At 32.4% G+C, this 26,766-nt stretch overlaps 1 protein-coding gene and 1 long non-coding RNA gene across 3 annotated transcripts in view; one reads left to right on the top strand and one right to left on the bottom strand.

Moving 5' to 3' along the window:
- Positions 1-26,766, top strand: part of LOC141524587 (uncharacterized) — a 61,719-nt gene that overhangs the window by 26,286 nt on the left and 8,667 nt on the right. The window lies entirely within an intron of this gene.
- LOC141524049 (uncharacterized) lies at positions 17,590-19,598 on the bottom strand. 2 transcript variants are annotated; one of them, XM_074237693.1, is made up of 3 exons: positions 19,020-19,598; positions 18,539-18,822; positions 17,590-18,464 (listed from the first exon to the last, which is right to left on the bottom strand). In XM_074237693.1, exons 1-3 carry the CDS (start codon positions 19,132-19,134, stop codon positions 17,940-17,942), a joined length of 924 nt encoding a protein of 307 aa, XP_074093794.1. In that variant the 5' UTR covers positions 19,135-19,598; the 3' UTR covers positions 17,590-17,939. The 2 variants fall into 2 exon arrangements, with proteins under 2 accessions (XP_074093794.1, XP_074093795.1); XM_074237694.1 differs by having other exon boundaries at positions 19,074-19,597.

Genomic DNA, 26,766 nt, shown 5'->3' with positions numbered 1-26,766 from the left:
TGTGCTGAATGCGGTGTGCGTGAATTTATTTTTAACGACAAACCTGTAGAAAAATTAATCGATCTAGCTTTAAAAAATACTAAAAAATTTTCGAAAACTATATGTATAGCTCACAATGCTAGAAGTTTTGATGCTCAATTTATTTTGAAATGTATGATAGAAAAGAATAAAACAAGGCTACCGGATTTAATATTAAATGGTACCAAAATAATTGTTATGCGTATAGGTAACACGGTTTTTTTAGACAGTCTAAATTATTTACATATGCCTTTGAGAGATCTCCCAGAAGCTTTCGGTTTCAATAACGAAGTATCGAAAGGATATTTTCCTCATTTATTCAACAAACCCTGTAATAGGGGTTATGTAGGTCCTATCCCTGCTGTCAAATATTTTTCTCCTGATACTATGTTTCAAAAAGAGCTTGAAAACTTTATTGCATGGTATAATGAAAAATCAGAAGAAAATTATGTTTTCAATTTTGATTCCGAAATCAAATTTTATTGTCGAAACGATGTTATTGTGTTAAGAAGAGCTTGTATGCAGTTTCGGGATATGTTTATAAAGTGTGGAAATGTTTGCCCGTTTTCAGAGTGCACTACAATAGCGTCAGCTTGCTCAAAAATTTATCGCCGTAATTTTCTTAAACCCGATACAATAGGTATTTTACCGGCTACAGGTACATACAGATGGTCTCAGAATCAATCATTGAAAGCTATTAAATGGTTAATTTTAAAAGAACGTGAGTACGGTTATAGAATTACACAAGCAGCGCGTGGTAAAGAACAGCGTTTACCTTCCGGTATAGTGGTGGATGGTTACTTTGAAAATTCTAGAACAGGTAAAAAAACCGTATTACAATTTCACGGGTGTTACTGGCACGGGTGTCCTAAATGTTATAAAGTAAACCGTGATAGAAAACTAAATAATAACTACCAAGAAATAGATAATATGGATACTCGATACGAACGTACCATTGCTATATCCGAAAGAATTCGAAACTTGGGTTATAAATTAATAGAGGAGTGGGAATGTGATTTTGATTTATACTTAACCAACAATCCTGAAACACTTATAGCGTTGCAAAATCACCCTTTAATCAACATAGAGCCCTTAAACCCACGAGATGCTTTTTTGGAGGTCGTACGGAAAGCTTTATATCGTTATATGATGCAAAAGAAAATGAAAAAATTAAGTACGTAGATGTTTGCTCGCTGTATCCTTACATTTGTAAAACAGGTAAATTCCCAATAGGCCACCCTAAAATATATATAGGTAAGGAATGTTCTGAAATTATAGGTCCTAACAAGGATTTATCAAAAGTAGAAGGGCTAGTTAAATGCACTATTTTACCACCGCAGAATTTATACCACCCAGTACTCCCTTGTAAGCTCCATAATAGACTTCTTTTCACTTTATGTCGTTCTTGTGCTCAAGAATTAAAGCAAACAAACTGTACCCATAAAATTAAAGATAGGCTTTTAAGAGGCACATGGGTTGTTGATGAGATAAGAAAGACCATTCAGAAAGGATATAAGTTACTTAAAGTATATGAGATATGGCATTATAAAATAACGCAGTACAATCCAGAAACAGGTATTGGTGGAATATTTGCAGATGATATTAATACATTTTTAAAAATTAAAACTGAAGCTTCTGGATACCCCAGAGACTGTATTACAGATCAACAAAAACACAATATATTGCTGCTTATAAAAAAGCTGAGGGTATTAAATTAGATAGTGAAAAAGTTGAAGTAAACCCTGGGTTACGTTCTGTAGCGAAGCTCAGCTTAAACTCTCTTTGGGGTAAGTTCGGTCAGCGCGAAAATTTGATGCAGACAGAAATTGTCACGACGCGTGCACGGTTGATGGAAATGTTAACAGACAGTCAAATCGAAATTTGCGGCTTCTTACCAGTAAATGATAAAACATTGTACATAAATTTTATTCATAGTAAAGACGCTCTCAAACCGTCACGTACAACGAATGTTGTGATAGCAGCTTATACAACGGCTCAAGCTCGACTTAAACTGTATAGTTACTTAAAAAAATTAGGTAAGAGAGCGTTATATTGCGATACTGATTCATGTATTTATATTTCATCAAATGGTCTGTACGAACCTCCGACCGGTAAATTTTTAGGTGAGCTGACCGATGAGCTAGAGAAATATGGTATAGGTAGTTATATCACATCATTTGTAACAGGAGGCCCTAAATTTTATGCTTTTACAATACTTACACCTGACGGGTCTATAAAAGAAGTGTGTAAGGTTAAAGGTATAACTTTAAGTGTTTCAACCAGTCTTAAAATTAATTATAAAACCGTAAGGTCTCTTGTCACAGGAGAAAGAAAAAAACCTATTAAAATAAAATTTGACGCTATACGAAGAACATGTTTTCACGCTGTTGTTACAAAGAAAGAAAAGAAAAAAACGTACCCGCAATTTAAGAAAAGAAAGTTTGAAAATAAATACATGACATTACCGTTTGGTTATAAAATGTAATTATATATTTTTCAGGAAATAAATTTAGATAAATTAATATTGTAAATGGAATTATGTATTTAACGAAATAAATTCAGATAAATTAATATTGTAAATGTAATTATGTATACAATGAAATAAATGTGTTCAACTATCTTTCTAAGTACGCAAATACAGTAAACGCTTAAAACGCCTCACTTTCCGCTGGCTTTTTCCCGCTTTTTCCTTTTTCGCATTGACAACCTATTTAAATGTGTTTTCAATTGTTATTGGTTAAAAAAATTTAACCACGACTTCCTTAACCGACACCGCAGCTTTATAAATTTATTCATATACCACAGTTTTTCTTTTACTACCGAGAGTGATAGTTATACACGCTGTGTTTTCAAGTATTCTACACACATTAAAAATTTAAATGGATCTAATTATTGATATCCAGGGCTTCACAGACGGCCGAGGCAAATTTTTACCAAAAGAAGTTGCTTTAAATACTGTAGAGTACGGTATTCAAAGGCACTGGTTGATTAGATCACCGTTTCCTTTTAATAAATTACCCCTAAAGGACCGTCATCAAAACACATGGTTAACTTTTAATCATCATGGTTTGAAATGGGCGGATGGTTCCGTTTATCTCTCAAATTTAATTGATAACATCAAATTTTATTCTGAAAAAGCTCATCGTATATATGTACGCGGGTCTGTAAAAGCGAAATATCTTGAAGAGTTATTACAAAGAGAAATTATTAATTTAGAAGAACCTTCGTCAGAATATCCTAAGTTTGAGAATTTAGAACCTGAAGTAATTAACTGCGTATTCCATGGAAAGACTTCATTACCGGATAAGCGTTTTTCGTGTGCATTAAATAATGTTTTGTGTTTACAAAAGTGGCTTCTAAAAGAACGTTTGAATACAGAATCTTTTTTCATGTAAGCACGTTTAGATTTGTCAACAAATTCTCAGCTGTAACATCTCTTAAAGACTGTATTGTTAGCTCGTACGCTCATTATATTCAAGCTAGTGTTAAAAGACACATTATTATCACAGTCAATATGTGCTATCCTAAAATGAAAGAAGTGATTTTGAAAGATGAGTCTGGAATATTACCAATAATCGAAGTGCGTGAAGAGGATTTAATGGCCTTTCGGACTTTTTGGCCTCATGATCCTCTTTTCCAGATTTTATCAAGGAGCTTAGATGAAGAAACGGTTGTGTGGCTGTCTCTGTGCACACGTCTTGTAAGGCGTCCATCAACGTTTCTACAGGTACATTAAAAATTTTATTTGCTAACTTATGATTTCATGTACTTTCTAACTTTTCTTAAACTTTTAAAACATTGTAGTTTTTTGAGAATCTTAGTCAAGACATATTCGAATCAGCCATGAGGTCAGCACCTGAGCTTGTGCAACAAGCTCTTATACCACATCGAAACATGTCGATGAGCAGCAGTGGCAGTGTTAGCAATAGCAGCAGTAGCGGCTGTGGCGGCAGCACTACCGGCAGCAGCAGCCGTGATTAAGATTATATTTATGAATTATATTTATACATGAATTATATTTATCTATTTATATATGCAACGCTTTCTACGACATAAATTATAAAAATAATATCATTGAAATTGTATTTGGAGATACCAATCATTGGAAAATATAAATAAAGTTCCTATTATAGCCGATGAAAATTAATCTATATTATTTATCATCAGTATGTGTTTTTACGATTTACACCCCGTAGATCTTAGCAGAGTCTGTCTTTATATAACATAACATTTTATAAATTAGCTCAGTATATATTATGGATCCACGTTGGAAACATCCATGGACATCAATTATATGCGGTCCTACTGGTTGCGGTAAAACAGTATTCGTAAAAAGATTCATCAAACATTTATCTCTAATGAGTGATACAAATTTCTCAAAAATAATATTTCATTACGCTGAATGGCAGCCGGGCTACAATGAGTATATTCATGATAAAAACATTGAGTTTCATGAAGGTCTTCCAATAGGTGAAGAATACGGTTGTGATAATAATCCAAAACTAGTAATTATTGACGATTTGATGCGTGAAGCATCAAATAATGCTATAATAGATCTTTTTACAAAAGGTAGTCATCATAGGAATTTGAGTGTTATTTTTTTGACACAAAATATTTTCCATCAAGGTAGAGGTCAAAGAGATATATCATTAAATGCGAATTACATTGTAGTTTTTAAAAAACCACGCGATAGATCACAAATTCAACATCTAGCGCATCAAGTGAGTCCGGAAAATACACGTTTTCTACAAGAGATTTATTACGAAGCGACATCTTTACCACACGGTTACTTATTACTGGATTTAAAACAATCAACTCCAGAAAACTGCCGTTTCCGATGCTCTATTTTCCCGGACGACCCATACCAGGTGGTCTATGTGTCGAAAAAAAGTATAAATTATAAAACTAAAAGGAATAATGTACCAGTAGTTCTTTGATAATAGGCGAGCTCACACCTAAAAAAAAAACAGCTACGTGTATTACAAGCATTGTGCTATCTAAATAATACGCAACGCTTAGCTGTTTTACGTAAAGCTGATCCTGCTTTAATACGTTGTATTTGCGAGTGTATATTAAACATATTACGCGGTAACGTACCTTTAACAACGGGTCATAAGAAAAAATTAAAACGTCACATTACGATTTTAAGAAAATTATCATCAGGAGGAAGCAATCTAAATACTAAAAAGAAAATAATTATTCAAAAAGGCGGCTTTTTACCTTTATTTTTAGCACCTGTTCTGGGTGCTTTGGTTGCAAATATAATTTCTAAATAAAACATTTAGTAAAATCATGGAACACGCCCGTAAGATGGTGTTAGTACCTGAGGATAAAATTCATGAGAAATTGGCAGTCTCAGAAAAAAATGAAGATATCGCAAAAAATAAATCTTGTCTTACTAGTGGAACAGTGTTAACTAGGCTCGACAATGAAATGTATGAAATTTTAAATTCTACGGGTAAATATAACTCAGACCGTGAAAAATGTCAAGCCTATTTACAAACACTTGAGCGATATCTTAGGATTCTTGAAAATGAAAAAAATCTGTCAACGCTGCTAATATAGATACCAACATAAATGTTTCAGACCTGGCTGTAGACAACAACAACTCTAAATTCTTCGAGAGTAGTGCAGGTTCTTCTGAAAGTGAAATTGATCATCGTTCTTCATATGATGTAGTTATAGATAATTCGGTTATAGACAGTGTACCTAGAAGGTTCAGAGGAAAAGCAGCGCGGCTATTAAAAAGACTAAGAAGTGCACCTGCCACGTTAATATCTTGGGACGATAGAGGTCTTGTGACAATTAGAGGTAAAAAAGTAGCACGTTCTAATATCACTGATCTTTTAAACGATGTGTTGAGGTCTAGAAAGAGTGTGAAAGCGATAGGTCGTCAACAGTTTGCTCAAGTACTGCAAACGTTAAACATTCCGCGTGAATACATCGGTAATCGAGCTTATTTTAATGAAGAAATGTCAACTTCTACACCTAGAAGACGATCTGTTAATTTTTCCGTGCCTGAAATACTTACAGAACACACATCCTTAGACGAATTACAATTAAATCAAAACGGTGAAGGTTCTATAAATAAAAACAGTCAAAGTAAAAAAATACCATGGATAAAGTTGAGATAGATAAAAAACTAAAAAACATCTATTATGATCCTATAAGACCAGAAAGTTTTTCAGGTGCTAAAAATATTCTAAAATACTCTGCTGAAAACAAATCAGAGCTATCTCAAGATGATGTTAAGGAATGGTTAAATAAACAAGAAACTTTTACAAAGCACCGTATGAACAGGAAACGTTTTATTAGAAGGACTTACAATGTTGAATCAATAGATGATGTCTGGGAAGCTGATTTAGCTGATTTACGAAGTATCTCTACGTATAACAAGGGTTATAAATATATATTGATGGTGATCGATATATTGAGTAAGTATGCGTGGGCTGAGCCTCTAATAAATAAAACTAGTCTAAGTGTGACTCAAGCATTCCAAAAATCTTAAGTAGAAGTAACAAAAGAATACCCCGCTTAGTGCAGACAGATAGCGGAAAGGAGTTTCTTGGAGAGACTTTTCAAGAGTTTTTAAGAAAAAAGGAATATTTTTTAGAACAGCACGCAACCCTGACGTCAAAGCAGCTATTGTAGAACGTCTAAATAGAACGATAAAGGAGAGAATATGGCGTTATTTTACGTATTCCCGCACAAAAAAGTATTTAGACATATTACAAAAAATTATTTACGCTTACAATCACACAACGCATACTGGTATCAAAATGGCGCCGGTAAATGTTAACAATAATACAGCTCAAATAGCTTTTAATAACCTTAAAAAACGTTATGAAAATGAGAAGCGCTCTGTGCTCTTGAAAAACCGTAAGCTTAAATATGCTGTTGGTGACTTGGTACGTATCAGTAAAGCAAAGGCAGCGTTTACGAAAGGATATGAGAGTGGCTGGAGTAGCGAAGTTTTTAAAGTATCAAGTATTTCTGAATATCGCCAACCACCGGTTTTTATATTAACCGATCTTCAAAACGAACCAATCAACGGTATATTTTATGAAGAGGAATTATCTAAGGTTGAATAAATGTCTTTAGAAAGAGATAATTTTTACATAGTGCTACCTAGCAATAGCAGCATGAAATACTTCCCGGACAACACAACTACTCATTTTATAACGCGTTTGCCCTATCCTTTAGAACTTAACGGATGGTGGGATGTTGCTTTAGTGGAAATCCAGACGCCAATGACAATCTTACATATTCCTAAAGATTTCACGAAAGTTACATTAACCGTTGAATATATAGATACAGAAGATAATAATAAAATAATGGATTCATTCCTTTATTCTAACAACATACCACATGGTCAATATCAAAATATAGGCTCTTTAGTGGATTCTCTCAACAAACTTAAATCTGTTTCAGAGCATATCAATTTTACTTGTAGTGCTGGCGGTTTCATAAAATTTTATACAACATGCAAGTGTGAAAATGCAAGACATACGCTGGCATTAAGTGATCGGCTCTGGCATATATTAGGCTTTGAAGAAAGTTCGTTTTTTCTAAAGTTATAACAGACGGCCCTGATGACTGTTGCGGATCTAATCCAGCCTCTCTATCTCAAGCTATACCAGGAAAATTATTCGTTTATACAGATATTTGTGAAGGCTACATAACAGGAGATATTCAGGCACCTCTACTACGTGTTGTGCCTCTTGATCACGATCAATACATTTACGGTTCAACTAAAATTAAAAGTTTTTGCCTGGCCAATATATACCTCTATTACGTAAAAGTATGGCTACTATCGAAATTGATATAAGAGACGAATATGGTAAACCCGTGCCATTCGAATACGGGACGTTGACAGTAACGTTACATTTCAAAAGAAGTTTTTAAGATTCTCTACGATGATAGACTTCGAGATGATACAATACGGTGACGGTACCCGTAGTTATTCTGGAATAAGCCATGTTTATGTAGGATCACCTTATCAAAGAGGGCATGGTCTAGGTAGTTTTTGGGCGGCTTATTCAGAAGAGTATTACCTTTTTTAAAAAGCGGTCTTAAGACCGTTGGTAAAGAAGCTTTAAGATCAGGTGTAAATATAGCTACAGATGTTTTGGATCACCAAATCCCCGTTGAAGAATCATTTAAAACGCGCGTGCGCGAGTCAGGTAAAAATTTAAAACGTAAAGCCCAGGAAAAAATTGATAGTCTTATGAACGGGTCTGGCTATATACCTACCCAGTTTGCCTTAACCAACGGTATGAGCAACACACAACCAAACTCAAGAAAACGGATTGTTAAAAAAAAAAAAGGCGCATTGTCAAATCTAAAGTGAAAAAAAAAGGTAAAGTTAATAAAAAAAGATCGCTATTAAAAAGAAAAACAATAACAATAAAAATAAAAACTACGTACAGTGGCTGACATTTTTGATAAAAATTTCTAAAATGTCGTTTTTACATGTACATTCGTGTGAGTGTGCTAAAACTGAGTTAGAATTATTTACTCTACCGCCGACCCAAACAACAATTGAAAGTTCCCAATGGGTTCATTATAAACCAATTTCATCATTGACTGATAACTCGCCGATAGAATTTGTTGTTCAAGGTCAAGGGGATGAATACATTGATTTAGCACATACGATGCTAAGGTTATGCGTGGGTATTACCCGAAGAAGCCCTGTGACAGCTAGCGCTCACCCTCCTAAAGTAGCACCTATAAACAATTTTATGCATTCAATATTCAGTCAAGTTGATGTGTTATTCAATCAAAAACCTGTATCAATACCTAATAATTTATATCCGTACCGGGCATACATAGAAACTTTATTGAACTACGGAGCAGATGCCAAAAAATCGCATTTAACTACTGTAGGGTGGTGCTGTGATACCCCTGGAAAAATGGATAGTTTAACCGACGAGAATTTAGGCTTGAAAAAACGAAAAGAATTATTAACGTGTGATAAAACAGCAGATTTTATTGGTCATCTACATTGTGACGTTTTCAATCAAGAAAGATTTTTAATTAACGGTGTAGAAATGCGATTACGATTAACATGTGCACGTGATACTTTTTGTCTAATGGATGACACAGTAAACGGTTGTGTATACAATATTAGTGACGCTAGTTTATTAGTGCGTCGTGCAAAAATTTCACCAGGAACACTTTTAGCACACGCCCGTATGTTAGCTAAAACTACTGCTAAATATCCACTGACCAGAGTTGAGGTTAAAGCTGTTTCAATGGCAGCTGGTGTACATAGCGAGACTATGGACAATATCCTTCATGGCCAAATACCTAGACGTTTAATCATCGGTTTTGTTGATAATAAAGCATTTAACGGCGATGCTTCGATGAATCCTTTCAATTTCCAAAATTTTGCGATTAATTATTTATCGCTGTATGTTGACGGTCGGCAAATACCGTCAAAACCACTCCAGCCTGATTTTGGAAACCGTATGAATTACATAGACGCTTATCACACGTTATTCTCAGGCACAGGTATTCATTTTTTGAACGAAGGGAACTCTATAGACAGATTTGATTACCCTAACGGCTATTGTTTATATGCTTTTGATTTAACGCCCGATTTATCAGCTAATAGTAACACTCATTGGAATTTAATCAAACATGGTACAGTTCGTATAGAGGTCAGATTTGATAAAGCACTGGCTACAACTACAAACTGTATAGTATATGCCGAATATGAAAGTGTTTTAGAAATAGATGCTTCGAGACAAGTAACTATAGATTTCGCCGGGTAAGCAAGTATTTAAAATTTAGTATACGCTTTGCTGTAGTACGGTGGAGACCGATATGTCTTCTGTTGTTATATATATCCAAGGCTTTATAAATAACGACCGTGAATTTTTACCTAAAGAAATAGGTGTAACCTCTCTAATTAACGGTGATACTGCACATTGGATTTTGGCTCCTGAATTCTCGTTTAACCTGCTATCCGAAGAAAGACAGCTCGAAAACAACGCCTTAACCCGAAAACATGGTCTTGAATGGTACGATGGGGAATCAATGGTAAAATACGTGCATACACAGTTACGCTTTTTTTGTCAAAATTCTATGAAAATTTATACAAGAGGGAGGGCACAAAAATCATACTTGGAATCTCTACTCTGCAGACCAGTTATAAATATTGAAGATTTGCAAGACAGTCCCTCAGTATCTACACTGCATCAGCCACGGTTAACCTGTGCCTTACACAGTGTTTTGGAATCTCGAAGAAATCGGAGTCTTGGTTATAATCAGTGTGCTTTGTCTTGTGCTGACTTACTGAAACAGTGGTTAAGTAAGAAAGCAAATTCTGAAGCTAGTGAAAATAGCTACGAACCTTCACTCGTTTGTCCTTGGGGGTGTGAGGCTTGTAATGAACACGGTGCAGGTCTTAAAAGCTATTCAGTATATACCATACCACGCGATTGGAGTGTATCCTGCAGACAGGATCCCGAGAGTCTGGACTAAGCCTACAGCCTTCGTAATAAACACAGATGGATGCCATAAGCCAGGACAGCACTGGGTCGCCATATACGTCGATAGAGATGGCTGTGGATGGTACTTCGATAGCTATGGACTCCCACCGTATATCCCGCAGCATCTTAAACGCCTCAAAAACAACTGTAAATAGTTCAAATATAACCACATTCAGTTGCAAAAAGAAAATTCTCAAGTGTGCGGTCAATACTGTATCATGTTTTTGCATTATATGTCTACTTATCCTTCACTTGATAGATTTATATCTATCTTTGACGGAAGACTTGACAGAAATGATGAGATCGTCGAAGAATATTACAATACGTTTATGAAAATAAAGCCAAAAAAATATAACAATAATTTTGTAAGTGACATAATAGCTAATATTCAATCATGTTCTTAATTTTGTATTCACAATAATCGCTAATAATCAATTATGTACTCTTATTCTTTTTATGTGAAATTAAATATCAAAAATGCAAATTTTAGTTGTATCTTTATTTATTTTGATATAATTGCCTCTCCTTTAAAATCTTTTATTTAATTATTAGTTTATATAATAAATAAGTATGATATAATAGTAATATACATATTATGAAAAGGTAAGTATACCTTTAAATATAAAAACTTGATAAGTATAAAGAGTTGTAATCAAGCCCGTTGATAACCTTGGCAAAAAAGAATTTGTAAATTCAGCATTATTTCTATAACGGTTATAACTGTATGTATGTAACATCATCACGCTTATAAAAGCAACCACGTCAGTGACCTTGAGTAAAAAGAATTTGCAAGCTCAACGACCTTGCAATAGTTTATATTACCGTTACTACTACTACTACTACTAGTAGTACTACTACTACTACTGCTAGCGCTGCGGACTCACACATACACACACGTTACCCCCCACCTCAAAGGAGTGGGATGCGCCAAAGTTGCACCATACTGCTCTTATTTTTTTGGAGATTTTTAAAGATTTCTTAAAATCTATGGGTTCAAATCGGTTCAAATTCTCAGGAAATCTTAGTTTAAAGAAACTCTTTAGAACGCCGTTTAGTTCGTTCCGATCGGTTCAGTCGTTCAAAAGTTATAAACGAGTCACACACACACACACACACACACACACACACACACACACACACACACACACACACACACACACACACACACACACACACACACACACATATATATATATATATATATATATATATATATACACATCTATGTATATAAATCAATTGCTGTGCGTTAGTCTCGCTAAAACTCAAAAACGGCTGGACCGATTTTCAAAATTTTTTTTTGTTTTGTTCGTTATAGTTCAGGGATGGTTTGGAAAAAAAAAAGTTTTGGAATTTTGGAATTGAAAAAAATTTCAGCTTAAAAAATAAAAAATTGTTAATTTTGTATCGAAATCGCTATTGTTACGCTTGAGCCTCAAGGTTGCAAGAGTATACAAAATTGTCCAATATGCAGGAAGATACGTACAAGTATACTTTGGGTATCTTTATATATATATATTAGGGTGTCCCTTAAAATTCAACTTCAATATATTTTTACGCATACCTTCTAAAAAGTTTCGTATGGACCTAATATAGTCTAGAAATAAATATTAGCCCGATTTATAAACGATAACCCGTGCCGACTTGAGTTTTTAACTTGTCCATACAAGTTGCGCCGGAGTAGCGCGGCGACCTGTTACTGCGAGTTTCAATTGTCATTTTATAAGTGATTTCTAACATTTTTAGTGCGTTGTTGTTTATTTTGTGATAATGTCTGTGGAATTACGAAGTGATAAACAAAATATTTTCCTTATCGGACTGCCAAGCCACCAGATAAATGGTGCAAAATTACCATCTAATCGACAAGTTCTTACCGTTTTATTTTACAATATTCGTGAAGTCAAGCTGACTGTTAGTGAAAGTGCGAATCTTGTTATAAGAGGAAGACAAAGATTTCTTAAGGAAACAGAGAGAGCCCGGCGACCGGGATGCTTAGGTGGAATCGACAAAAATTTGGCGGAGAAAGAAGAACGAGTTAGGCAAAGACGATTGGAAGAAGAGGAAAGAAAGGTAAAACAAAGAGAGTTATTGGCTATTGCATCTACTTCTTCGATAGATAACTTGGAATGTCTTGAGAATTCGGATGAGGAACAGATTTCGAACTCTGAACTTAGTACTCAGATTCCTTGCCCTGAAAAAAGTTTTAAAAGAGGCACAAAAAGTTTAATAACTCCAAAACTGGTAGCAGCTTTAGATCGATGCCAATTAAGCATAAGGGACTCAGTTTACATTCTCCATGCGGTTGTAGAAGCGCTTGGTCTGAACAGCGATGATTTCCCTATAAACAAATCCTCGATTCAGCGAGTTCGTACTCAAGCGAGAAAATCCAGGGCAGAAGCAATAAAAACTGACTTCCAGAATAATTTGCCTGACGTAGTCACAATTCATTGGGATGGAAAACTATTACCTGGATTGGATGTACGAAGTTCAAAAGAAGAACGCTTGCCAATTATTGCTTCATTTGACGATAGAGAACAGCTTCTTGCAGTACCGAAATTAGAGAGTTCTTCTGGAAAACATCAAGCTAAAGCCATTTCAACTGCTCTCTTTGACTGGACCCTCCATGACAAAGTACAGATAATGTGCTGCGATACAACAGCTTCCAATACTGGCCGTTTCAGTGGAGCTTGTGCTATTTTGGAGCAGACTTTAGAAAGGGAATTGCTGCTTTTTGCTTGTCGTCATCATGTTTATGAGTTGGTCCTTAAAGCTGTTTTTGAAACAAAGGTAAAACATATTACAAGTGGAAAAATATTAACACTGATAACATTGAGTCACCTCTAAATTTCGTTGAAGCACATATTGCTAAGACAAACATTACATCTTTGTTAACTTTCTATAAGACTGAACTGGAAAAATCTTTTGTTAGAGACGATTACCGCGAATTGGTTGAACTATGCGTTGTGTTCTTAGGAGGAGACACAGAGAATAAACTAAAACTCAGGCCCCCCGGAGCTTTGCATCAAGCGCGATGGATGGCGAGAGCAATCTATTCTATAAAAATATGTTTGCTTCAATCGCAACTTAAAATTACTGCAAAGGACAAAAATGCTCTACAAGATGTTTGTTTATTTATCGTCACCTTGTATACCAAACCTTGGCTCGAATGTACAATGGCAGTTAAAGCACCTAACCAAGACTTGTCCTTTTTGAAAGCTCTAAAAGAATATGAAAAAGTAGACGCGACAAGTTCCAAGGCATCCATAAGCAAGTTTATTCATCATTTATGGTATTTGTGTGAAGAAACAGTCATGTTATCACTCTTTGATGAAGAAGTTGATACCAAAACCAAGACAAAAATGATTAATAATTTAAACAGAGACGAAAGTTCAGATTCCTCTAAACGCTATGTCCCATCGAAGGAAGATATTACGCAAAATTTGTTTGGTAAGTACTTAATATTTTCATGTTTCTTTTTCAAAGTTTTGTGGTTTAGTTTTTGCTTATTTTAATGGTTTTTTCTTTATTTCAGATATGACGCTGAATGATTTTGTGACTCAAAGAAGCAAACGATTTCTATCTCGACTACAGATCGACGACAGTTTTCTTCGGGAAGACGTATCTTCGTGGGGTGACAATCTTGCTTTTTTGGAAGCTAGAAGGCGATTAAGTCGTTTGAAGGTCGTAAATGACACTGCTGAAAGAGCTGTTAAATTAATGCAAGATTTTAATGGTCTTATCACAGCTGAAGAAGAGCAAAAACAGTTTTTGTTGCGTTGTGTTCAGGAACATAGAAATCTGTATCCAGACTGTAAAAAAACTACACTAAAGAGAAGTTACCCTAATTAATTATTATTATAATTTGTATTTAAATAAAAGTTTGTATTGATATTTTTTTAGTTTTACTCATATTTACTTTATTTGTTGCATTTTAATTAGTTTTGGATCAAACCAAAATGTCAGACCAAAACACCGTTTTTTATTAAACTTTAGAGCTCGGTCGGCACGGGTTGCAATCATGCTACAGATATGAAATTTCATATTTAAGTACATTTTAGCATTTATAAAAAAATTGGAGGGTATGCGTTTCGAAATTCTAAAAAAATTTTTTTTTTGCCATATAAGGGACACCCTAATATATATATATATATATATATACACATGATACAGACATACGGACATCATCGCGGGAATAGTCAGGGAAGCTTCCTAGAACCTCAAAACGTCAAGATCTGATGAGAACTCGATTTTCGAAAAACGGGGTGAAACCAATAACTTGCCGATTTTTCAAAAATTTTTAATTTTCTTAGCGGGAAGTAAAAAATTTTTTGAAAAGTGTATTTTCTTTAATAACTTTTAAACGGCTTTACCGATCAATTTCAAAAACTAATCAGCCCTTAACATAAAAAAACTACGTCGATCGCCGCCAGTCCAGTCAAAATCAATTAAAGCCTGAAAATAACTCATGAGGATGATAAAACTGCGTCGAATGCTGCCAACCGCATGAAAATCGGTTGATCCATTCGAAAGTTATTGCGATTTGAAAATTCCAAAAATAGTGATTTATTAGACTCCTGTCAAACTTTTGAGCTCGGAGAGCCCAAAACTACATGAAAATTAGATTTTTGAGCTCGAAGAGCTCAAAAACATAATAAGTGCAATATCGAGCGCTTCATTACGAAAGTAGCGGGAAGTTGCAGGGGTGGCCGTCAGGGTCGACCGTTTTCCTAATTTTTTGTAATTCTATTATAATGTTGTAACATCTTTTCTCGCGAAGAATTCGAAAGAATAAAAGAGGATTAAAAAAAGTTCAATAATATCTTATCCTCATTAATTCTAAAATAATGTTGCAATTTCCGTCATCGAAGAGAATTAAAAAAAATGGAAGAGGATTTAACAATGATTAATACTTATTTATCCTTTGCAATTGTAAGATTATGTTATCATTTCTGTTATCACAGAAAAGTCATCAGGATTAAAGAGAATTCAGAAAAATTTAATACCAATGTATTTTTGCCAATTCTAAAATAATGTTGTAGTTTTTATCTTACGGAAAATTCGAGAGAATAAAAAAGGATTAAAAAAAGCTCAATCCTTATTTATCCTTCTTAATTCTAAAATTATATTACAATTTCGCTCCTTCCCCTTGAAGAAAATACAAGAAAACAAATTAGAATTCGAAAGAATTTAATGCTAACTTATCCTTTTTAATTCTAAATTCATGTTGTAATTTCTTTCGCGAAGAATTCATAAAGATTAAAGAGAATTAAAAGAGATTTTTATTATCACCTTATCGTGTCTAATTCAAAAAAATATTGCAACTTTTACCTCGTGGAGAATTCGAGAGTAAAAGAGGATTAAAAAAAGCTTAATCCTTTTTAATTCTAAAATGATGTCCCAATTTGGTTCTTAAAGAGAATACAAGAGAGTGAATTAGAATTTTAAATCATTTAATACTAACTTATCCTTTTTAATACTAAATTCATGTTGTAATCACTGTCCTTGCGAAGAATACATAAGGATTAAAGAGAATTCAAAAAAATTCAATCCCAACTTATCCTATTCAATTCTAAAATGATGTTGTAATTTTGATATCACTGAAAATTCGAAAGAATGAAAGAGGATTCAAAAAAGCTTAATCCTTATTTATCTATTTTAATTCTAAAATGATGTTACAATTTCGTCTTGAAGAGAATACAAGAGAATGAATTAGACTTCGAAAAAATTTAATACTTACTTATTATTTTTAATTCTAAATAGTACATGTGGTTAATGAAACTCATGACATAATAGTTTCTACAACGTTCGTACAGCGTTGCGGTTCGATTATAGTTTCGCCTGCATTAGGTTTACGGTTCGAATCTCGGTTGGAGCAATAGGTGTTTTTCTAAACTTAATTTTAAGGCAAGCGTTACACTTAAGAGGAATGAATGTGAATTTGATATGAAACCTTATCCTTCCTTCACCTCCTTTAAAAATTTCAAAAAAAAATGTTAAAATCAAAATAATTTGATTTCTCCTTGATTCTATTTAATTTTCTGCAGAGAATCAAAAAGGATTGAAATTTTCTAATAATGAATTCTTCTTAATATTATTTAATTCTCTGTGAAGGATTGAACAGAATAGAAAGCTTATAATACTAAATTCCTTTTCATTCTTTATGGAGAATAAAGAAGTATTGATAATTTTGAAGTATGAATTCTTCTTAATACTATTGATTTCTCTTTAAATAATTATGAAAGTCTTTTCCTGGTGAGAAATACTGATTGAAAAGAATTGAGAAGCGATCACTTTATGCAAACTGTATATCTATATATACTAGGGTGGGTCAAAAAAATCAACTATTTTTTTTTTTACAATTAATACGGAAAAATGGGTTACTAGGCACCTTAAAAAAATTCTCACCAAATATGAACTCTTAATTTTAATAGGAAGATCCTCCGCGTCGCAGTTTTTCATTTTTTTCTCAGTACAATAGAAAAAAATTCATTCATCATCATTAATTGGTCGTACAGAAAAAATTTTTTTAAGAATTTTATAGGAAATTTAATGCTCTACAAAAAAGGTATCTTATGTTTTTTCCGTAAACCTCACCATTTTACTAATATTGAAGATTTAAGATTGATTATTTTAAGTCAAATGTCACTTTTGTTTATGAATTTTATAACTCGACAAGAAATGGCTATTATTGAATGGGCAATAGAAATTTTTGTAGCAAATTAACTGCTCTATAAAAATGGTATCTTATGTTTTGGCGAATAAATTAATCGTTCAAAAGATATTCATCATCAAACTTTCATGTATATCGATTTTAAGAGTTTTTGATTAAATAATCGAAAAATTTCAATTTAATCTATCAGTTTTGAGAAAATTTACACGAAAAAAATTTTTTTCATCAACTGAGAAACTTCAAAATGTTTTTCAAGCTTTTTTTGTGTGTAAGTATTTTTATCTACATTTAAAAAAATAAATTGTACATTATTTATCGCTTAGTTAATTATTTATCAATAAAAAAGCAAAGTTTTCATTATAAATATATTATGATTTCAGTTTTAGAGAAAAAATGTCCAATTAGTTATAAGAAAGTTTTTTATTTCAATTTTCAACTGAGCTATTTATTTTCAAACAATTTTTTGTTGCAAGTAGGGTAGTTTTTTCGATGCTCTTTCACAACTTGCAATAAAAATTGAAATTGCTCTTCGTCTTTCGTTAAGCATTGGTTATATTCACTTACTAATGCGACACCTCGCTCTGCCACATCATTAACAACTTTCAATTGTGCGAAAAATTCTTTATTTTCATTATAACTCTCATCAGTAGACCATAAATCAATATTTTTGTCAAGAAAATCATACGGCAGATCAAAGATCTCAAAAAGTTTTAATGACTTCTTAGAAACAAAGTCACTTATATTTTTTTGCAGAATTAAATGTAAATTTTTCTATCAATAATAAATCTTCTTGCTTTAGAATCTGTACCTTCGCGAGTCTTAACAGCTTCGACAATATTCTTCTTTATGTTTAATGAAACGGTATCATCAAAAAGTGATAAAATAGCAAGTTCATCACTTAAGTACCATAAATGTGAAATCATTTTTTCACATGTAGCCAAGGAAATTAAAGAATTAATTTTACTGTACTCAATTAAATTTTTCATAAACTCTAAGTCGTAATTAGCAGCAGAAGTCGCAGAAGTTGATAAAAACCAAGCTTTTACATACACCATAACTATGAAAATACAAAATTGTCGAAGACCATCCAATTCTTTCTTAGAAAGGTCAAATTCATCTCTAAAAATAAACATTTTTAGGCAATAAATTGCCTTTGCCATCCATCTTGCATGATGAACTGCACCAGGACGCTTGAAGAAAACTTGCTCTCGTGGCATTTCTCCCAGAAAAATTAATGACAATTCCAATATTTCTTTATAGTCATCTCGGGGTTGCGATAACTACCAAAAGTAATCAATTATTCGTAAAAAATCAAAAATTATCCTCTACACTTAAAATTGTATTTAAATAATACCTGTAAGTATCGCTTAATAAATGAAGATAGATTATTTTTTTCATTCGTAATAATATTAGCAACAATACTATCTTCAACACCAGATTTATACTTCGTTTTATCGAATGTGTCCCAAAATTTTTTGAATCTGCCAAATATTGGAACATTTGGTCCGGATGATACTGGCCAATAGACTTCGAATGCACTCCTTAAAATGATCTCATAAATATGATGGCGACATGGTAACCAAATTAATTCTTTTCCTAAGGCCTTTTCAATTTCTTTACATGTACCATGATGGATTCCTGTATAGTAAAAATAGATAATTACACTTTAAGTTCTGTATTTAATAAAAATTGTAACGCATATTTAAAATCTATAAATAAATAAAGAATTATAACTAATGGGCACGTGTCGAAAATTTAATTAATGTATGAAAACAATTCAACTAGAACGATGAAAATAAAATTTTCTTTTAAATATTTTATCATTGATTAGTTACCCGTATTAACCGCAGTCGTGTCAAAACACATGGCCTTGATGTAACTAATAATACCCCATTGATTTAACGTTGACAAGATGGTTGCTGTTTGATTTTCTGCCGATCCACTATTCATTTTTGGAACTCCAAGTAACTGCTCAGTACCAAAAGCAGTCAAAATAATCGGTAATCGATCCACAAATTTCGATTCAGAAATGTCATTCAGTATTTTCCCATCCCAATGCACGACATATTTATCATGAGCTTTGAAGTTATCTTTTAGTCCTATAGCAATGTCTTTTCGTAAGAGTATGCCAGTTCGTTGAATTGTTCGATAACTAAGAGTTGTATCTTCTACATTAACACCAACACTTGATAGAACTGCCCTTGCGACTTTCAAATCATTCTGAAATCAGTCTGAAAAAATTCTGGAAACGTTATGGAATCATGATGGTTCCAGAGTGGTTTTGTGCCTATTTTCCAGCATGAAACCAGAGTGAACCCAGACTAAAGCCAGAGTGAAATCAAAGTAAACTCAGAATTAAATTAAAGTGGAACCAGAGTGAACCCAGACTAAAGCCAGAGTGAAATCAAATAAAAAACAACTGTTACGCTCGGGAATCGAACCTGGGACCTGACGCTTGAAAGACTAATTCTTTACCAGTTTACCGATGAGAATTACTTGAATATCAGGGTTTTTAACAACTGCAAGTAATGCAAATCGTATACATGATCAAAGCGTAATGAACAAAATTTTTTATTTCGTTTGTAAATTATTAATTATCAATATACACTGATAGAAAGATTTATTAACTATTAATAAATTAATTTATTCGAAGACAATTATTTAATTGGTTAAATTTTAATAATTTAAAATTAAAATAATTTAAAATTTAGCTCGATCAAATATTAAAAACAAATACATGTAATGACATATAGTTATATATAAATTATATGTAATTATATGTAGTTATATAATCTTAAAAACGAATGTATGTAGTGACGTACAGTTATATATAAGTTATTTGCAATTATATATAACTTTATATAATTACATATAATCTTAAAAACAAACATATGTAAAGACATATAGTTATATATAAATTATATGAAATCATATATAGATTATATATGGTTTTGTAGAATTATATATAATTTTTTTCCCGGAATCAAACTGATCCCTATGTGAATTTCTAGTATTTTCAAAATAAAATCTTTTAAGTCATACAAAAATTCATAACATTTAAAAATTTTTAAATTGGGAACCAATTAATAATGTATAATACTAAATTCACCTGTTGACTTCATAATTTAATATAATAAAGATAAAAATAGACCTTTAACTAATTGAAAGTATTTTCAAATTACAAAATTTGTTATCTCTTATTTTGTAGAATGAAATGGTTGTTAATTATGTAGTCGAAAAATGCTATATGATTATCAATTTATTAACCATTTGTCGTCTAACTGTTAATATAATTAGGTAAATTACGAAAACTCAATACACTACACTCGTGTTAAAGTTATCATAAATATACTAAGGACAAAATTGAGAATTATTCGAATTTACTCTGAAAAGCGCTAAACCCACGTTGAAAACATTTTCAAGACATTCTGAAAACACTCAAGTTTCATTTTGAATTCACTCTGAGATTACTCTGAATTCACTCTGAGATTACTCTGAATTCACTCTGGGATCACTGAATTCACTTTGGGATCACTCTGGATTCACTGTGATTTGACTCTGGAAAAAAGGCACAAAACCACTCTGGATCCACACTGGTTTCAATATGATTTCACTCTGACTCTGAATACAGAATGATTCCAGAGTGAGGTGAAGGTTGCAAGGGTGGAGCAATAATGAACATCGCATTTCTACTACTAACATTAGCTCTGTCGAGTGCAGAGATAAGCTCTGGAGTTAGAATATTTATTTTTGCTCGTGTTGTCGGTATTTGAGGCACATACTCTAAATCTGAACCGAAATTTGTAGCTTGACTTAATGTAAGGGTTGAAGATGACTCTGATTCCTCACTTCGAACAATCTCATGGCTGGTTGAGGGTTGATTCAAATCTAAAATAAGCGTTGTTATTTAATTAATGGAAGCAAAAATATGGAACTCATTCATTTTGACATCAAATAAGGAACACAAAGAGTTTTTTATTTATCATCTACGAACATATTGACATTTATGATATAATTAATTAGAAAAACAATAATATACAAAAATAATAATGTACTTTATTATTCATAATTTATAATCAATTTAATTTATTTTCAATTCTGATTAAAATTTATAATAATTAAATGTTGTAAATACTCACGACTTTCATCTACTTCCATCGTATTCATAGTACTGTTTAATTTATTTGGGTTATTTGATAGAATTTCTTTCCGGGTATCACTTTTTTGATTTGAATATAGTTCACGAATATCATTATCAAGCAGTTTTATTGATTTATGATCTACAATATCAAATAATGCTTTAATTTCATTCTGAAATATTATTACACATTTTGTTTTGGGCTGATGATTTTTTCGCACGAAAGATTTTTGCAATTTCAACCATCGGTTATGATAGCGAAGAATTTTTTGTATTACATTAGTTGATCCACTAGTCGGAATCTGGTTGTTTTTCCATAGTTCAATAACTTGATCAGTTGCATTTTTAGCACTTTGTTTGATAAAACATTTTAACACTTTGAGCTGATAAAAAAAAACACTCATAACCTCTTTCACTGTTGGCAACTTACGTTCTGAAATTTTTTGCATGGGTTTTCCGATCAAATGAATTTCCTTATCCATATTTTCGATAAATATATAAATTTATGTAGTGACCGCAAAATTTGTAAATATTTAATCGTTTTATCACATATACAAGATCATAACTTGTGGAAACACTAGAAATGCTGTAGAAAATGTAAACAAATAAAAACAATATAACTATAAAGAAAAATGTAGGTGGCGCTAGTTCACAAGGGAAACAGAGTAAATAGAATACAAAACAAAAATTCTCTACAGAAGAAATTTTCCCAAGAACAATATACAGCTGTAGTGGAAAAATTTTTAAGACGTTTTGAAGACGTTATAAAAAAACAACATGATCGTGATTTCTAAAGATGAAAAATAAAAAGTTTGGAATTATTGAATAAAAATTTTGAAAACAAAATTCAAATAATACTTACATTAAAGACAAAAATGAAATTTTCTCAAAACTGATAGATTAAATTGAAATTTTTCGATTATTTAATCAAAAACTCTTAAAATCGATATACATGAAAGTTTGATGATGAATATCTTTTGAACGATTAATTTATTCGCCAAAACATAAGATACCATTTTTATAGAGCAGTTAATTTGCTACAAAAATTTCTATTGCCTTTCAATAATAGCCATTTCTTGTCGAGTTATAAAATTCATAAACAAAAGTGACATTTGACTTAAAATAATCAATCTTAAATCTTCAATATTAGTAAAATGGTGAGGTTTACGGAAAAAACATAAGATACCTTTTTTGTAGAGCATTAAATTTCCTATAAAATTCTTAAAAAAATTTTTTCTGTACGACCAATTAATGATGATGAATGAATTTTTTTCTATTGTACTGAGAAAAAAATGAAAAACTGCGACGCGGAGGATCTTCCTATTAAAATTAAGAGTTCATATTTGGTGAGAATTTTTTTAAGGTGCCTAGTAACCCATTTTTCCGTATTAATTGTAAAAAAAAAAATAGTTGATTTTTTTGAGCCACCCTAATATATACAAACAAAAAAAATTGAAATTATTGAAAAGAATTCGGATTTCATAATTTTTAATTCTTTTCAATCAATATTTTTAAACAGGGTTACTTTGAATCCTTTTAAATGCTCTTTAATTCTTCAAGGAGGATTGGAAAGATTAAAAAGCTTATAATGCTGAATTCTTTTTAATTCTATTCATTTCTCTGCGGAGAATTAAAAAGTATTAAAAATTTCCAAATACGAATTATTTCTAATACTATTCAATTCTTGGCGAAGAATTCGAAAGTACAGAAAATTTCTGAATGTGAATTCTTTCTAATATTATTTAATTTTCCGCGGAGAATTCAAAATTATTGAATGTCTCTTACATTTGAAATGCTTTTTAATCCTATTTGATTCTCCACGGATGATTGAATAAAAAATTCATAATCCCGAAGTCTCTTTAATCCTATTTAATTCTCCAAGGAGAATTTAAAAGGATGCATTCAATTTTTAATTATTTTTAATTCTCTTTTTTAACCAGGGATTTCAACTCAATTCAGGAAAATTACGAAACAGTTTTTATAATTTACCGAACATATCTAATAGCAATTTGCCTTACAATATGTAACAGCTTTCATAGTTGGACAATTGGTCCCTAATTAATTAATAATTAAACTACAAAATACAAAATGAACAACAACTAAATTTATTAAAAGAGCACCACCAGGTTTACTATCACGGTTCCTGGAACCGGTCCAGAGCTGAGAGTTTATCGTAGGGTTAGAGAGGGTGGAGGAAGGTGCTGTTAAAATAATAAATAATTAATTAACAAATCAATCGATAAACACTATAAACACTTAACAATATCAAAACAAACATAGCTAGCTCACTGAACTTCTTTCATGGTAATTACAAAAAAAAATAAACAAAAATATGCTTCAAAGACATGTTTATCCCGGGTACCTAATCACATCGCCTTATTTAATAATAACCACCTTCTTGAACAGTTTCCGTCAAAGTTATTCGATCCCGAATCTTAAAAAATCACTGTACATGGAATCCCGCATTTTTAAAAACTCGCCGTGTATTTAGTTTAAGGTTGTTCGGACACTAATGCACTTGTAAAGATCAAAAGCTAATTTTTTAATAAGTTATGAATTGCTTTTTCATACGTCTAAATTCGTTTTTTGGAATAGGCCGAATTCAATTTGTTGGCCAAGGCGAAGCTGAGGTCGACAAATATGTGATCTGAGGTTTTCTTTTTTTTTTTTTTACTTTCCAAGGGCTGTATACTATTTTTTTGTCCAACAAAGGTGGAAAGCGGCAACTTTGTTTAGTGCAGCGGCCCAAATGATGTCACTTTTCTCTTGGAGGGCAGAAAAAAATTACTACAAATTTCTCCGTTTTTTAACAATTTGTTCCAAAATTCGTTCATACACTAGAAGAGTGTATGAAACAAAAGTTTACTAAGTAAAAAATGCAAATATTTGTCTATTTCTATTGATCCTCAGAAGCATTAGAATTTAATGATTATTCAGTGATTAGTAAGTATTTGGAAGTGTAAAAAAAATTTTTATTTGTCAGATTAGCATTAATACAATTTAACATCGACGGATAATTTTAATAATTTCTCGAACTCTAACAAAATCAGAAAATTCTAATTAGGCACAAAAAAGGAATAGGTACACTTAGAACCACAGACAAATTATGTTACGTGAATAATAATGGCGATATTGATGGTCAATGCTGGACAAGTTAATGTCAACTTTACAGACGTAAAGAATTTTTTAATTTTATTAATCACTACAAGTTTCTTGAAGTAATAGAAATTAATGTTTATTAAATTATCTGTAAGTGTGTAAAGTTTTTTGAAATGATTAATATTTCTAAATATTCACTAATCTCCACATTGATTGAGATGAAATTGATGTTTTCTTCTAGGTTAATATGATATTAACGTGCCAAGAATTTTGTGATTTTAATTAAAAGATCACAAATATTTCGTTTTGTGGTTTATTTTATTGATTACTGACGATTCCTTTACATTCACTTAATCGGTACATAAGTCGGTAAAGGTCAGGTATAAGATGCCCTGGAGCTTGGTCAGAGGTTTGTCAGTAAGAAGGGCGCTCGGCGAGCGTGGTCAAAGGTTTTTTGGTAACTGTCTTATTCGATTTTTCGTCAAACTATCGTCAGTCAGGGAGTGCAATTTTGGGAAGGGTATTTTGGCTTTTGGTTGGTTGAAAATAAGTAGGGTTGGAGAATTGTTGTTAGATGAGAGGATCCTGGAAAGGGTATTATTTATTTAACTCAGGGTTGTTTAAACGAAGCGTGGAAAGATTTGCTAAGTTGGAAAATAGTCTGGTAACCGTCTGATAAACAGATGGTATGTAAAATTTTGTCCGTTTGTGTCGAAGGTGACTCAGTCATTAAAAGGATTATGTTACAATGGCAATTACTTGAGTTGTACTGTCATAAATTTCTGAATTTTAAGTTTTATAACGTCTTTGTGAAAGTCTGTCGAAATATTTTAGAAAACATGAGTAAACTTAAAAATACATTACAATTTTCTCTTAACTTATAAAAAACTAAAGTACATAACTGAATATTCTCCCCCCGTTGAGAGGGTCAACCGAACAACAATACAATACTTATGAAAATAAAAATAAAATAAAATTCAAAATCACTTAAAGTCTCTATTAAATGTCTTTCTGTCTTTTTTTTTTTTTTTTTTTTTTATTCCTGCTCAATAGGAGTTATTGGTAAAATAGCTAATTTTTTCACATTACGAGCAAATGAGGATTTCGCAGTTTTCACTCTGACGGTTCTAACAACACCGTCGTCACCTGGTAAGCACTCGATAACTCGTCCCAGGTCCCATTGTGAAGGGGGTAGGTTGTCTTCCTTCAGAATGACCACTGTCCCAACGGTGATATTGGGTTCTGATTTGGTCCATTTGGTTCGTTGAATTATTTCAGTGAGGTATTCACGTTTCCAACGTTTCCAAAAGTCTTGTTTGACATTTTGGATATGTTCTCATGTATTGAAACGATTAGTAGGAACATCGGTGAAATTTCCCGGTGTAAGGACTATGGGATCATTGAGGTCAGAGGAAATGGGAGTAAGAGGGCGCGAATTCAATATGGCTTCAATCTCGATTATTAGGGTGTTGAATTATTCATAGGTAAACAGCATGTCTAGTCCTGCGACTTGCATCAAATGACGTTTGAAGCTTTTTACTGCAGCTTCCTATAAGCCACCTACGTGAGGTGCCAGTGGTGGTATAAAATGCCATTGAATTCCTTTGCTGGTTAGGTAGGAGTTGATTTTATCTTGAGCATCAGTAGTATGAAGTTTTGCGGTTAATTCTTTCACGATCTTGTTTGCTCCTACAAAGTTAGTTCCGTTATCACTAAAGATGTCCTGGCATAAGCCGCGTCGTGAAATGAAGCGTCTTAATACTGCAATGAAACCTTCAAAGGACAGGTCGGTAACTAATTCTAAATGGACAGCCTTTATAGATAAGCAAACAAATACAGCAACGTACGATTTTATGGTTGTTCTATTATAGCATTTTGTTTCTTTCAGTCGAAATGGTCCACAGTAATCAACTCCAACTTGACTGAAAGGGCGCGAGGGAGTGACTCGTTGCCTTGGTAAGTCCCCCATAAGATAATTAGGTGTTGGAGGTTTTGTTTTTCAACATTGTAGGCATCCTTTCAAAACCTTGAAAACTTGACTTCTTCCATCGATAATCCAATATTTACGTCGCAGTAAACATAATGTTTGATGAGCTCCGGTATGCAAATGTAGATTATGATAATGTCGAATAATTATGTTGGTAACATAATTATTCTTTGGTAAAATGATGGGATGTTTTATGTTATAGGGTAATTCTGATGAAGATAATCGTCCACCTACTCTCATAATTTGTTGGTCGTCCAATTTTGGAGTTAATTTTATTAATTTGATGGTATACTGGGTAAGGGTTCCAGACTCTCGTAATTCTTTTACTTCTTTTGCAAAGGCTTGTTGTTGTACATCT

This window comes from Cotesia typhae, unplaced genomic scaffold (assembly GCF_013202065.1).
Source record: "Cotesia typhae breed Kobodo isofemale line unplaced genomic scaffold, CoteBio_Ctyphae contig_22, whole genome shotgun sequence".
In the NCBI taxonomy this organism is placed as follows: domain Eukaryota; kingdom Metazoa; phylum Arthropoda; class Insecta; order Hymenoptera; family Braconidae; genus Cotesia; species Cotesia typhae.
This window is presented reverse-complemented; position numbering and strand designations above follow the sequence as displayed.